This window comes from Ranitomeya variabilis, chromosome 3 (genome assembly GCF_051348905.1).
Source record: "Ranitomeya variabilis isolate aRanVar5 chromosome 3, aRanVar5.hap1, whole genome shotgun sequence".
NCBI lineage: Eukaryota > Metazoa > Chordata > Amphibia > Anura > Dendrobatidae > Ranitomeya > Ranitomeya variabilis.
The window spans coordinates 117,570,953-117,587,361 of NC_135234.1; the positions used below are offsets into that span (position 1 = coordinate 117,570,953).

The 16,409-nt window shown below is 42.9% G+C and overlaps 1 protein-coding gene across 1 annotated transcript in view; it reads right to left on the reverse strand.

The window, feature by feature from the left end:
* APOO (apolipoprotein O) overlaps window positions 1-16,409 on the reverse strand; it is a 121,512-nt gene that overhangs the window by 77,779 nt on the left and 27,324 nt on the right. Inside the window, exon 4 of the mRNA XM_077298182.1 lies at window positions 3,776-3,883. Within this exon, the coding sequence (XP_077154297.1) occupies window positions 3,776-3,883 (108 nt within the window). The remainder of the gene's footprint in view (window positions 1-3,775; window positions 3,884-16,409) is intronic.

Here is a 16,409-nt window from a genome sequence, read left to right on the forward strand (position 1 = left end):
TCGGAATAATTTTGTTTACCTTTCATTTAAGCCACTGTATAGGCATAAAGTAGCATATGTCATCCACACGTTCCCAAGGTTAATAAAACAAAATGTATTGGCTGACTATTCCTTTCCGTATAGCAAACGTAAGAGGCAAATGACAAAAGTGCCCTAACAGAGGCCCAGATGGCACACTTTTGGCCTCCTTTAGGCGAATGGGAGCCTATACATACACTAGCCGTTTTCTCCAGGAGCTCACGTCACAAATGCACATTGTAAACACACCTTGAAGGCACCAGAAGACCACATTCAGACATAGATTGGTTTTCTCATATGTAAAAACATGGACTGTTGTTCACATGGGAAATTTTGATCTGTGACTTTGATCAAAACCAGATGTGTCTACGTACGTTTTTTCAAACCACTCAGTCCGCAAACCAAACAAAGGACATTTGAACAGCCCCACAGACTATAATCTGTACATTTTCTATCTGTGAAAAGTAATGCTTCCTATAGAGCAGGGAAACCTCAGGCCTGTTGGCCATTTGCGATGTTCTTTTCTTCGGTCCCAGGGCTGATTCCCAAGGAGCGCAGTTCTCGGGCCGGCCATTTAATTGCTCCTGACACTGCGAGAACGTGCATGCAGCATTCACTACTGAATGCGCCAACACATGCCATGAAGGGTTAGGTCCTGAAGCTAGCCAGGGCCAACGTCAGGGCGTACTATACCTCAACGACATCTGGTCCCAACGACAAGAACAGTGGCAGTCCAAGCCCCTCCTGTCATGAATGTGCCACCAGCCCCTCCTGTCATGTACAGTGGGGAAAATAAGTATTTGATACACTGCAGATTTTGAAAGTCTTCCAACCTACAAAGAATGGAGAGGTCGGCAATTTTTATTGTAAGGATACTTCCAACTGTGAGAGAAAGAATATAAAAATAAAAAATCACATTGTATGATTTTTAAATAATTCAATAGCATTTTATTGCATGAAATAATTTGATCATCTACCAACCAGCAAGAATTCTGGATCTCACAGACCTGTTAGTTTTTCCTTAAGAAGCCCTGCTACTCTGCACTCATTACCTGTACTAATTGCACCTGTTTGAACTCGTTACCTGTATAAAAGACAGTTGTTCACACACTCCAACCTCTTCACCATGGCCAACACCAAAAAGTTGTTTAAGGACACTAGGGCCAAATTTGTAGACCTGCAAAAGGCTGGGATGTGCTACAGGACAAATAGGCAAGCAGTTTGATGAGCGAGCAACAAATATAGGTGCAATTATTAGAAAATAGAAGAAAAGAAAGATGACAGTCAATCTTCTAACGTTCTGGGGCTCCATTCCCCATTTTGAGAAAGCTTGACTGCGAAACGCGCGTCAGGGGGCTGCTGGGGCATGTGGGAGAGCCGTCCGTTCACTTCATGGGTAAACATGCATGGATAATTAACTGACTAGGAGCGTTATGCGGGGTACTGCCTTTGGCACCCTTGTACTGTATTGAAATGTCCCTCGTTATGTGGGTAATACTTGGATCATTATAGTTATTGATAGTGTGCTTGCCCTGGATGTACTTAGCTCTTTCCACATAAACCAGCAGGATTCTTCCGTATTTCCGATCTGTATGGTTACAATACCTGTTATTTATTGATATGTATTTTTGTAAAAATAAAGTCTTTTCTCTTATGACTACTATGGTTTATGGGATTTGTATACTCCGTTTCTTCGCTTTATTCTATATTTCTGGGGCTCCATGCAAGATCTTGCAAGGTCAGCAATCGTCCCAGAACTACAAGGGAGGACCTGGGCAATGATTTCAAGAGAGCTGGGACCAATGTCTCAAACATTACTGTAACACATTACACCGTCATGTATTAAAATACTGCAGGATATGCAAGGTCCCCCAGCTCACGCCAGCACATGTCCAGGTCCATTTGAAGCTCGCCAATGACCATTTGGATGATCCAGATGGGAGGTCATGTGGTCAGATGAGACCAAAATAGAACTTTTTGGTACCAACTCCACTCGCCGTGTTTGGAGGAAGAAAAAGAATGAGTACCATCCCAATCGTGAAGCATGGTGGGAGAAACATCATACTTTGGGGGTGCTCTTCTGCAAATGGGACAGGACAACTCCACTGTATTGAAGGGAGGATGGATGGGGTCATTTATAGCACAATTTTGGACAACAACCTCCTTCCCTCAGTAAGAGCATTGAAGATGCGTTGTGGATGTTTGACCAAATATAGCACAATAAGCTTCAAGTTTGTATCGCCCCCTAATGAGGTTATAAATATAGAACTGGACCCTAGCAACAAAAAAAAAAAAAAAGGTTCCCCACCCCAGCAGTAGAGTTTGTGTTAGCTTCTCAATTGCATAATTCATTTAGTTTTAGTTACGTCTCTACTAGAAAATCACAAGATTGTAAAGTTTGCTAAGCTGCCATGTGCTGCTTACTTCACTCTCCATGGCACATACATGATCAAAATAAAAAACAGCTTAGGGCATAATTTGACTTCTTTCTGTAAATGTCATGCGAACCATGTATAAGTTTCAATAAATAGGTACCTGTTGGTTATTTTCACAACTTTTACATATTTCTCTGTATACCGTATTTTTCTGACCATAAGACGCACTTTTTTCCTCCAAATTTGGGAGGAAAGTGTGGGTGCGTCTTATGGTAGGGATGTAGCATGTGGGGAGGGGGGCAGCAGTGAGTGGGATCGCAATAATATCCCACTTCAGGCGGCAGAAAAATGTCCCCACTGTGGGGAATCAGCTGCTGGGGAAACCATGTGGTCCCGATGATTAAGTGCAGTGAATATTCATTAGCTACTCCCCGCCCACCTATCAGCTGAGCAGTGAGCCAGGAGCAGCAAATGAATGCTGCACTTAAGCAGCGACACACATGGATTTCTCAGCGCTGATTCCTGCAGCAGCTGGGGAGATCCATGTGTTCGGGGGAGGAGGCGGCAGCAGCAGCAGGGTCCGGAGTGAGGAGATCGCTGGTACCTTCCCTGGGCTGGAGCTGAGTGCTGTGCAGTGTGCAGGAGGACCTGTGATGATGTCAGAAGTGGGCGGGCTGGAGCATCACATGGCAGCAGAGCCCTCCCTCTTCTTGACATCATCACAGGTCCTTCAGACTCCAACACTAGAATCTGCAGGCTTCCATTACCTGTGCTGTGGAAAGGCAACAAGAGGGAGGGCTCTGTGTGTGCAGTCATGGGATACTTTTACCTCACCACAGTGTGGCTGGCTGCCACAATTAAGAGGTTAGTCTTTCCAAAACACAATAAAGCACTCTGCCACTCCTTTAGTGAACTATAACTCCCAGCATGTCATAGGATCTACAGGACATGCTGGGAGTTATAGTTCTCCCATGGGATTTTAAAGCAGCACTCCAGTGTTATTTTGCAGTGCTGGAGTGGTGCTTTCAATATAAGCCCTGTGCCCCCATTCTTATACTCACCCTCCAGCATCTTCATATAGTACTTCACAGACACCACACTTGTCCCGCAGCTTCCAACATAATAACATACTATTGTATATAATAACACCACATATAATAGTATGTTATTAAATATTTTACCACATTTTTTTGCTTTAAATATTTTTTTCCCTATTTTCCACCTCTAAAACCTGGGTGCGCCTTATAGTCCGGTGCGTCTTATAGTCCGAAAAATACGGTAATTATAATGAGCTTGTTGTTGACAGCTTCCAGTGATTAGGTTTTGCAGCCATAAAAAAAAAAAATCCACCCACCGTGCAAATCCTTTGTGTGTGAATTTACCTCTTCCACTTTTAGGAGTGTCTTTGGAGGGGTCTTTGTTTCACTGGCTGCATGCACGTGAAGAGTGGAGAAACTCAGGCTAGCAGGAACAGCCGCAAACTTCACTGCCTGTAAAAAAAAAATAAAAAATCTAAAGTCAGTAAATTTAAAACCAGGACGATCTCTGCATCCTGAACATAAAATACAAAGCACACCACAATGTAAAAAGTTTATCATCAAAAGGCTACAAATCATAACACCCAGGCCCTGTCTTATGAAATAGTTTCCTTTAAAAAACTGTTGCAAAACTTTTTTTTCACAACACATCGTTGTGCAAAACGTTTCCAAATTATGGTGCTTCTATGCTAGCTTAGTATATTTTTCACAAGTGGGAGACTTGGCAGCAGGGGCACGGCCTGACAAGTTCATCATATTCTGCATCACAAAAGTGGAGCAATTTATAGCAGGTCTTATTCAGGCATTGCCATAACAACCTCCTTGAGACCTCTATGGTTGTTGATGGCTGATTGCTTTGAGCGCCACCCTGTGGTCGGCGCTCAAAGTACACCTGGATTTCTGCTACATAGAGGTGATCTGTATTTCACCTCTATGTAGCAGAGCCGATCGTGTAGTGCATGCTTCTAGCCTCCTATGGAGGCTATTGAAGCATGCCAAAATTTAAAAAAAAAAAAGTGTTTAAAAATATAAAAAAAATTAAAAATATGTTAAAGTTCAAATCACCCCCCTTTCACCCCAATCAAAATAAAACAATAAAAAAAAAATTAAACATACACATATTTGGTATCGCCGCGTTCAGAATCGCCCGATCTATCAATAAAAACAAAGAATTAACCTGACCGCTAAATGGCGTAGCGAGAAAAAAAATAAAAACGCCAAAATTACGTTTTTTTGGTCGCCGCAACATTGCATTAAAATGCAATAACGGACGATCAAAAAAACCTATCTGCACCAAAGTGGTATCATTAAAAATGCCAGCTTGGCACGCAAAAAATAAGCCCTCACCCGACCCCAGATCATGAAAATTGGAGACGCTACGGGTATCGGAAAATCGTGCAATTTTTTAGCAAACTTTGGAATTTTTTTCACCACTTAGATAAAAAATAACCTTGATATGTTAGGTGTCTATGAACTCGTAATGACCTGGAGAATCATAATGGCAGGTCAGTTTTAGCATTTAGTGAAGCTAGTAAAAAAGCCAAACAAAAAACAAGTGTGAGATTGCACTTTTTTTGCAATTTCATCACACTTGGAATTTTTTTCCCGTTTTCTGTTAGACGGCATGTTAAAACCAATGGTATCGTTCAAAGGTAGATCTCGTCCCGCAAAAAACAAGCCCTCACATGGCCATATTGACGGAAAAATAAAAAAGTTATGGCTCTGGGAAGGAGGGGAGCGAAAAAAGAAATCGAAAAAAGCTCCGGGGATGAAGGGGGTTAATCCAGATGGTCATACCACAGCAAACCATTAATAAATAACATTTCCCACATGTCGGCTTTACATCAGCACCATTTGTAAAATGTTATATTATTTTGTTAGCATTTTAGGAGGTTTAAAAATGTAGCAGCAATTTTTCATTTTTTCAAGGAAATTGACTAAATTTATTTTTTTAGGGACTTATCCATGTTTGAAGTGACTTTAGGGGTCACATATATTGGGAAACCCCCAAACGTGATACCATTTTAAAAACAGCACCCCCTGACATATCAAAACCTGCTGTCAGGTAGTTTATTAACCCTTCGGGTGCTTTACAGGAATTAATGCAAAGTGGTATGACAGAAATAAAAATGTGTATTTTTACCACCTAAATGCCTCTAACTTCTGAACAGATTACTATAGCTGTCAGACTGTAAGGCCGCTATTTGGTCATGAATTGCCACGGCAAACATCAGGACCACACAATCATGATCTGAGGGCACCAATTGGGATAAAGAGGAAGCCACCACACTGTTAACCATATATAATGATGTAGTCACTATTGACAGAGGCATCTAAGGGATTAAACAGAATTGGACGGTGCAAACACTGATCGTGGCTGATGCAGAAAGTTGTCAGCTATAGTGTACAGCCGACAGATGCTGGATTGTCACCTGTATGGGGAGGCTATTCCCTTATATGTCAGGTCAGTTAAAAGACGTATTGGCTGTCATTAAGGGGTTAATACTCAAAAAAGAAGTGTGTCCAAAAAAATGACCAGGATCACTGTGAATGAATTTCAAATATTAGAAACAATACATTTTATTAAAGCATGATTACACAGGATCACACAAACCAGGTACAAACCACATGTTAAAACAATTAAAAACCATTGAAGGTATAAACCATAACACCTGAAGGAGCGGTTAGGTACCTTACAGCTATCTCCACTGTGTGCACCAGACGTATCAAAAGTAACGCAACATTGAACAAATGAAGATCAACCAATAGTCTAAATGAAGTAAATTACCCTTAAAAAACAGACAAAATATTCCAGTCCAGTGGCTAAAGCTGCAATGAGAACCCCAATAGAGCAAATGCAAGAGACCCTAAACAATGAGGTCAGTTAAACTATAGGTTTAAATATAAGGACTATAGCATATGGCAGAAGCCATTTAGGGGTAAAAGAAAAAAAGCCTGTAGACGGATGCGGAGATACAAATACCGGGTCACAGCATGGTGTGTGGAGAGAGGAACGCCACACACCATGCTGTGACCGGGTATTTGGATCCACCTACAAGCTTTTTCGGTACACACTTCTAATTTTCTTGAGTATTAACTTAGTCGTGTTTTAAGTGTGGGGCTAGTGACCCCTAGTATTTTGTGGTGCCCTCAGACTTCTTTTATGCAATCTGGCCTCTTAGTATATAGATCATCACTTCAGAAACACAAATATAGAAGAGAATTAACCCCTTTACCCCCAAGGGTGGTTTGAACGTTAATGACCGGGCCAATTTTTACAATTCTGACCACTGTCCCTTTATGAGGTTTTAAAGGGAACCTGTCACCCCGTTTTTTCAGTATGAGATAAAAATACCATAATACCGTTAAATAGGGCCTGAGCTGTGCTGGACAATAGTGTATTTTGTGTACCCTGATTCCCCACCTATGCTGCCGAAATACCTTACCAAAGTCGCCGTTTTCGCCTGTCAATCAAGGTGGTCTGGTCAAATGGGCGTGGTGAAATCGCTTCTTCTCCCCCAGATCTTGCTTATCTTTCCGTTGGTGGCGTAGTGGTTTGCGCATGCCCAACAGGGGAATGCACTGCGCAGCTGAAGAAAAAGAGCGCGATCTGAGCTATTCTCCGCTTTTTCGCTGGCGGCGGCCATCTTCCTGAGGCCGCGTGTGCGCAGTTGGAGCGCTCTGCTGCCCGGGCTTCAGGAAAATGGCCGCGGGATGCCGCGCGTGCGCAGATGGAGATCGCAGCGGCTATTTTCCTGAAGCCGAGATGCGAAGGAAGATTGCGCTCTTTTTCTTCAGCTGCGCAGTGCATTCCCCTGTTGGGCATGCGCAAACCACTACGCCACCAACGGAAAAATAAGCAAGATCTGGGGGAGAAGGAGCGATTTCACCACGCCCATTTGACCAGACCACCTTGATTGACAGGCGAAAACGGCGACTTTGGTAAGGTATTTCGGCAGCATTGGTGGGGAATCAGGGTACACAAAATACACTATTGTCCAGCACAGCTCAGGCCCTATTTAATGGTATTTTTATCTCATACTGAAAAAACGGGGTGACAGGTTCCCTTTAGCTCTGGAACGCTTTAACGGATCCGGATGATTCTGACACTGTTTTCTCATGACATATAATTTCTTTGGTATTACTTGTGTTTATTTCTGAAAAAAATGGAAACTTGGCGAAAATTTTGAAAATTTCTCAATATTCCAACTTTGAATTTTTATGCCCTTAAATCACAGAGATATGTTACACAAAATACTTAATAAATAAAATTTCCCACTTGTCTACTTTACATAAGCACAATTTTGGAAACAAATTTTTTTTTTGTTAGGGAGTTATAAGGGTTAAAAGATGACCAGTGATTTCTCATTTGTACAACACCATTTTTTTTTTTTTTTTTTAGGGACCACATCACATTTGAAGTCACTTTGAGGGGTTTATATGACAGAAAATACCAAAAAGTTACACCATTCTAAAAACTGCACCCCTCAAGGTGCTCAAAACCACATTTAAGAAGTTTATTAACCCTTCATGTGCTTCACAGAAATTTTTGAATTTTTTATTTTTTTAAAAAACAACATTTTACTTTTTTTTCACAAAAAAATTACTTCATATCCAATTTGTTTTATTTTACCAAGGGTAACAGGAGAAATTGGACCCAAAAGTTGTTGTACAATTTGTCCTGAGTACACCGATACCCCATATGTGGGGGTAAACCACTGTTTGGGCGCATGGAAGAGCTCAGAAGGGAAAGGGCAACATTTGACTTTTCAATACAAAACTGGCTGGAATTGACATAGGACGCCATGTCGCGTTTGCAGAGCCCCTGATGTGCCTAAACAGTGGAAACTCCCCACAAGTGACACCATTTTGGAAAGTAGACCCCCTAAGGAACTTATCTAGCTGTCTGGTGAGCACTTTGAACCCCCAAGTGCTTCACAGAAGCTTATAATGTAGAGCCGTAAAAATAAAAAAATCATTTTTTTCACAAAAATGATTTTTTAGCTCCCAATTTTTTATTTTCCCAAGGGTAACAGGAGAAATTGGACCCCAAAAATTGTTGTGCAATTTGTCCTGAGTACACTGATAGCCCATATGTGGGGGTAAACCACTGTTTGGGGCGCATGGCAGAGCTCGAAGGAAAGGAAAACCATTTTAGTTTTTCAATGCAGAATTAGATGGAATTGAGATCGGACATCATGTTGCGTTTGCAGAGACCCTGATGTGCCTAAACAGTGGAAACCCCCAAATTCTAACTCCAACCCTAAGCCGAAGACACCCCTAACCCCAACCGTAACCCCACCCCTAACCCTAATCACAACCCACCCCTAACCCAACTGTAAAATGTAATCCAAACCCTAACCCCAACCCTAACCCTAATGGGAAAATGGAAATAAATAAATTTTTTATTTGATTATTTTTCCCTAACTAAGGGGGTGATGAAGGGAGGTGTTATTTACTATTTATAGCGGGTTTTTAGGTTTGGCATCTGTCATACACTAAAAGACGCTTTTTATTGCAAAAAACATTTTTTGCGTTACCACATTTTGAGAGTTATAATTTTTCCATATTTTGGTCCACAGAGTCATGCGAGGTCTTGTTTTTTGCGGGACGAGCTGACGTTTTTATTGGTACCATTTTCAGGCACATGACTTTTTTGATCACTTTTTATTCCGATTTTTGCTAGGCAGAATGAACAAAAAACAGCAATTCATGAATTTCTTTCTTTTTTTTTTTTTTGGGGGGGGGTGTTTATATCATTCCGCATTTGGTAACATTGATACAGCAGTTTTATTCTTCGGGTCAGTACGATTACAGCGATACCTCATTTATGTCATTATTTTATGTTTTGGCGCTTTTATACAACAAAAACTTTTATAGAAAAAATAATTATTTTTGAATCGCTTTATTCTGAGGGCTATAACTTTTATTTTTTCACTAATGACGCTGTATGGTGGCTCGTTTTTTGCAGGACAAGATGACGTTTTCAGCGGTACCATGGTTATTTATATCCGTCTTCTTGATCGCATGTTATTCCACTTTTTGTTTGGCGGTATGATGACAAAGCATTCTTTTTTGAAGGGGTTAAATAGCGGGACATTTTTATAGGTCGGGTCGTTACGGGCGCGGCGATACTAAATATGTGTACTTTTATTGCTTTTTTTATTAACATAAAGAGATGCATTTATTGGACAATATATATATATATATATATATATATATATATATATATATATATATATATATATATATATATATATATATATATATATATATATATACACACACACCGTATATACTCGACGATAAGCCGACCCCCTAATTTTGCCACAAAAAACTGGGAAAACTTAATGACTCGAGTATAAGCCTAGGGTGGAAAATGCAGCAGCTACCGGTAAAAGTAAAAAATAAAAAAAGATACCAATAAAAGTAAAATTAATTGAGACATCAGTAGGTTAAAGGGCCACTGTCACCCCCTCCAGCCGTTATAAACTAAAAGAGCCACCTTGTGCAGCAGTAATGCTGCAGTCTAACAAGGTGGCTCTTTTAGTTTTTGATTCCGTTATTCCCTCAATAAAGCGTTTTAAAATTTGCCCTAACTACCTGTCTGCAGACCTGGAGGCGGTCCGAAGCCTCCTCTGTGAATCTCCCAACGGCCGTCACTCTTCTCTTCTAGGGATGTGGTCGCCGCCCCCTTCGCGCTGTTTCTTCTTAAATCTGGCGCCTGCGCTGTGCGTGCCTGCCTGTGACAGGCGCAGTCTTCATTGTCTGTCATAGGTCAGATGCAGGGTGCCTGACTGCGCCTGTGCGGGCAGTGCGGCCACCCTGTTGCTGAATCCCCGCCCCGCACTGTGTTATTCATTATGCACAGTGCGGGGCTGGGGTTCCTGGGCATGCGCACTGCGCTGTTCAGACGCTCCCCCAGCTCAGACGCTCCCCCAGCTCCCCCGCCTTCCAGCGTTGTTATTTGCGCCTGCTTCATTCCAAACGCTGGCAAGGAAACCTGTATATTACGGCAACGCTGGAAGGCGGGGGACCGGGGGAGCGTCTGAACAGCTCCATACAGATATTTGCCCCATATAATGCTGCACATGGCCCCATACAGATATTTGCCCCATATAATGCTGCACATGACCCCATAAGATGCTCCATGGAGATATTTGCCCCCATATAACGCTGCACATGGCCCCATAAGATGCTCCATACAGACATTTGCCCCATATGCTGTTGCTGCGATTTAAAAAAAAAAAAAAAAAAATGACACTCTCACCTCTCAGGCCCCCGGCACTTGCTATATTCACCGGTCCGCATTCCACCGACGGCCGCCGATGTGTCTTCATGTCCTCTGCACTGACTGTTCAGGTAGAGGGCGGCGCGCACACTAATCGCGTCACCATGCCCTCTGACCTGAGCGTCACTGCAGAGGACGGAGAAGACGCATCGGCGGCCGACGGTGGAAAGGGGAAAAGGTGAATATCGCGCACTGAGTTATACTCACCTGCTCCTGGCGTGGTGCAGTCCCTGGTTCTTCGGCGCCGGCAGGTTCTTCCTGTATTGAGCGGTCACATGGTACCGCTCATTACAGTAATGAATATGCGGCTCCACCCCTATGGGAGTCCATATTCATTACTGTAATGAGCGGTACCATGTGACCGCTCACTACAGGAAGAAGCTGCAGGCACCTGGAGAACCAGGGACATGTAGGGGCCGCGCCAGGAGCAGGTGAGTATGATTAGACAGCTGTTGATGCTCCCCCTCCCCTGTCGACCCCTGGGTATGACTCGAGTATAAGCCGAGAGGGGCAATTTCAGCCTAAAAGAATGGGCTAAAGTTCTCGGCTTACACTCGAGTATATAATATATGCGTGTGTGTGTGTGTGTGTGTGTGTGTGTGTGTGTGTGTGTGTGTGTGTGTGTGTGTGTGTGCGCGTGTGTGTGTGTGTTTTTTTTTTTTTTTTCCTTTATTTAGGATTTTTTTTTTTACTTTATTACTTTGTCCCAGGGACATCATGGTAATACGTCAGATTGCTGATCTGACACTTTGCAAAGCAGCGATCTGACAGGCTCTCAGCAGGTGCTTGCAAGCCACCTCCTTGCAGGACCCGGAAGGACCCCCGCGGCCATCTTGGATCCGGGGCCTGCAGGGAGGAGACGCTCGGAACAACGCGATCACGTCGCGTTGTTCCGATGGTCTCAGGGAAGCACACAGGGAGCCCCCTCCCTGCGCGATGCTCCCCTATGCCACCAGAGCGCCGAATGTGACGTACTATCCCGTCGAGGGTCAGATATGCCCAGGTCACCTCGACGGGATAGTACGTCTAAGGTCAGAGAGGGGTTAAAGGAAATTGTTGCGGAATTTTCCCCCAAAACATTCTGTTCAGGGATAACATTGCAGTTTTTATGGAGAGAGAGAGGTTGCAATGTGTCAAGTTGTGCTACAATGCCATCCAGATGGTCTATGTTAATATGTCCTCAAATGTAAATGTATATGGCATGACAATTTATAGCCAGAAAAGGTTTTTTTTTTTTTGTTTTTTTTATAGGAACCATAGAAGATGTGGACTTATTGACGTCAACCATTTAGGCCCGTAATATCTAAAAATATATATAATACTTGCACCTCTTCACCTCTTTTGAAGAAGTGCCAAAGATTAAACATGGGAAATCATAAGCTGCCAGAAAATGTTAAAAATGGCAATCCCAGACTAAACAGGAAAGTATGAAACTGACAGATATTGTGCCTAACTCTACTGTAAAACCTGATTTTTACGCCTACGAAATATGTAACTAGGAGCAAACCTGTCTTTAGATCACATAAGTAGGGAGTAATATAAAATCCACCCGCTATACAGAAAACTGTAGCTGCCACAATTACAGATTCAATGGAAGTACAGTTTCTCGTTCTTTGTGTAAATGGTGGTATTTAATTGCAGCCATGATTCCTTCTGAGGCAGGAAGTTAAAGGGAATTTGTCTGCAAGTTTTTATTATGTAATCTGAAGACAGCATGAGGTAGGGGTTATAACAGAGATTTCAGGGATTCCTATCTTATCAAGCCATGTGGTTTTGTTTGCTTGCAATGATTGTTTTAGCAGAAGGAGATTTTCATTGCTGGGACACTGCAGGTCCTGCATGCTAGTCCGACACGCCCCCTCCTGTGATAGGCACCTCACTGTCTATGGACACTGTACATGGAGAGCCTGTGTGGGCGTGGTCAGCTTCCTCAGCTCTGCTGTATTACTAACTCTAAAAACTCTGATTGTGTCAGAACGGCTGCACCCAGTAAACTAAGTGATACATCATTAAATTCAGCTTCTCTTTGCCAACATCAGACTGTTCTCAGATGAGGTAGCAAAAACCTGCTAAGGCTATGTCTCCACGTTCAGGATGGCCGGCGGTATCGCCGCAGCGGCGAAGCCGCTTGGCGCTAAGCCCCGCCCCCTTTCTGGGACGCGATCATGCCGGATGTGTTAACTCTTCACATCCGGGATGATCGCTCTGTCCCATAGGGCCCTGTGATATGCCTTGCGGGGACGCTGCGTCCCCGCAAGGTGTACGGACATGCTGCGATCTGAAAAGACGCGCAGCATGTCCAGAGTCGCAGGGCCGCCGCGTGCGGGTTTCCACGCATAGTGGACACGGGATTTCATAAAATCCCCTCCACTATGCTGGAACATCTGGACTGCGCAGCGTCAAACAAGCAGCGTTTCCTGACCGTGGAAACATACCCTAACAGAATCTATTAAGGGGGTCTATTCACATAAAAACTGCACCTGGGGAACAGGGAAAACCCGCTTTTTTTAACATAACAATGGATAGAACAGCATAGGATACGATATAACATCAGTAATGACACTGTAAATTACCAAACGTACATATACAATATACAAATTTTACTTGTCTGACAACAGGTCCGCATAACTTACAAATACGTAAAACATACAAATACATAAAACATACAAATACATAAATAGATCTCTGTTAGTACCTTGTAACACAAATTTTGGGGAAATAGTAAGAAAGAAAAGACAGGTTGAATACATAGAAGTGTAACAGGGGGAGGAACAGAATCTCTTTTCCTGTATTTTGCATAGCCAAGAGTGTCGTTTTATAGTAATACATGTTGTATCTTTAATAGACCTTATACATCTGGAATAGTTCCCATGACCCCTAACGTCCACTTTAAGACTGGGACTCCCCAATTACACTTGGTGACTCATGACTCTTAAAGCGAACCTGTCACCCCCAAAATCGATGGTGAGCTAAGCTCACAGTCATCAGGGGCTTATCTACAGCATTCTGTAATGCTGTAGATAAGCCGCCGATGTTACCTGAAAGAGAAAAAAAAGACGTTAGATTATACTCACCCAGGGGCGGTCCCGCTACGATGGGCGTCTCAGGTCCGGTATAGCGCCTCCCATCTTCAGTCCATGACGTCCTCTTCTGGTCTTCATGCCGCTGCTCCGGCGCAGGCGTACTTTGTCTGCCCTGTTGAGGGCAGAGCAAAGTACTGCAGTGCGCAGGCGCCGGTAAAGTCAGAGAGGCCCAGCGCCTGCGCACTGCAGTACTTTGCTCTGCCCTCAACAGGGCAGACAAAAGTACGCCTGCGCCGAAGCCGCGGTGTGAAGACCAGAAGAGGACGTCATGGAATGAAGATAGGAGGCGCCGGAGCGGACCGGAGACACCCATTTGACCGCGGACCAGCAGCGGGACCGCCCAGGTGAGTATATTATAACCTCTTTTTCTCCTCTTTCAGGTAACATCGGTGGCTTATCTACAGCATTACAGAATGCTGTAGATAAGCCCATGATGCCGGTGAGCTTACCTCACCATCGATTTTGGGGGTGACAGGTTCCCTTTAAGTAAAATCATGGAATATATTAGAGAAATCAACAGGAGAGTTTACAAGAAGGAATTACAGGCTTCGGATTTAAAATCCACACAATGTGAATTTTCATAGAGCTTTTCCCCCAGTGTACATAGAAACTCCTGCACCAGCTGTTCGGGGCAGGAAGAGGCTGTGGTTTATGCTCCTAAATAGCCTGGACTCAATAATGATGTGTCCAATGTATTTTTAATCACTCCTATTAGTCAAACAGAAGTGCCAAAATAGAGCAAACAACAAATACCTCAGTGCGGCACGAAATGAATCCACAGCAGTGCCAAATACAACAATGCAGTACAAATTGTGTCCACAGCAGTGTCAAACAAAAACTAATGTACGGCACAAAATGCTTCAATAATGAGACCAAACAAATTCCACAAGACAACATAAAATAGCCACTGTATAAAATATACTTCCCAAGTGGCACCAAATACCATGCTACACCTTAAAATATCCAATATCAGTGCCAAGGAACGACCAGCAGCCACTGGATTTCCTCATGCCCAAGAGTTCTTAAAGGGGTTTTCGATTCCTATCTGCTTGCAAAAGGAAAAGTCAGTTAATGAAAACAGGAAAAAATGGGCAAGCCTAACTATCTGAGCAACTCATGGCCAACTTGTAAAGGCCAGAAGACCCAATCACTAATCAGAAAATGACAAGCCTTGCAGAGTGCTTCTGGTATACATTGGTTAGCCCCTCCAAAAAGTGGTCTGAGGAAGGGCAACTAGAACGCTAGCAATAGGGGCCTGGCGCCCAAGGTACACTCATTCCTTTGTTCCCTTACCCATGAAAGACAGAGTTTTAGTACAAATTGCTTGAGAATTCTGTCCACTTTAGCATAATAAATCTCCCCGATCTGCTCTGAAAGTCATTTGTTTTCCTTTAGGGCCTGTGCACACGTTGCAGATTTGGTGCATTTTTTTGCCATGCAGATTTGCTAGCAAAACCTGAAGCAATCCTGATGCCAGCAAACTAAATGGGAAACCTGAAGTGTCATGGAGACGTTGAGTATTTTGACTTGCAGATTTGGTGCAGAAAATAATCTGCAGCATGTCAATTCTCCGTGCATTTTTGCCTCTTTTTTTTACCATTGACCTCACTCAAATTAGTCAAAAAAACATGCATTTTTGCAGCTGCATTTTTCCTGCCAAGAGATACAGAAATGGTGCAGAAATTTCTGCATCCATTACTCAATAAATGGCCTTAACCTTAGTGTCTTTAGCTGTTTTTAACATGGCCTTTTTAACCACTGTGACAAACCCTGTGAGTCACTCAATATTCAGTAAAGGGGTTGGCCATTTAAAAAATTACAAACAAAAAGACACATTTTCATATACTGTACTCTGTTACATCTCATTCACACGTCCGTGAAACAAATGCTACCGATGTCATCATTGCTTTGCATTAGTGTATGACCCCTATGTCTGTTTTTACCATCAGTGTGTCATCTGTATTTTTCACGGATGGATTAAGAAATAAATCAATTACAAAGCTTCTCCTATACTTTACAATGTTAAATACAACCCGCACGCGGACTGTACACTGCTGCCATCCATGTGCTGTGCGTGATTTTCACAGACCCATAGACTTGCATTGGGAACTTGTCATCCGTGCTGCCGGACGGACACGTGAAAAACACCATAGATTGTAATGGGTATGTGTTATATCAGTGAAAAAACGGATACAACACGTAATGCTACACAGATGTGTGAATGAGGATTTAGGAAAATAAAGATCCTGATTTAAAAACTCAAAGCATCTTTTGCACCGGAGGGCCTGGATTGTTCTCATCCAATTGATTTTAATGGGTACAGTGTGATACTAAATATTCCTTTAGGTGGCGCTGCACTTAAACTGAGCACTGGCTGCCAGGTTTTCCTATAGTTAGCAGCTAATTTCTGGGGGTCGCAGCATGGAGAAAATTTGGAGCCGGCTTTGTAAAGGGACCTTTCTAACAGCTACTGCCCAAAACGGAGAACCCTTTTGATAATGAGAAGATTAACCCCTTCACCTACCAAGCCTGTTTTCACCTTCAAACCAGGGATTCAAGCTTGAGGAGGATAATTTGCATATTCCAGGTGCCTTCTGGGAAAAGC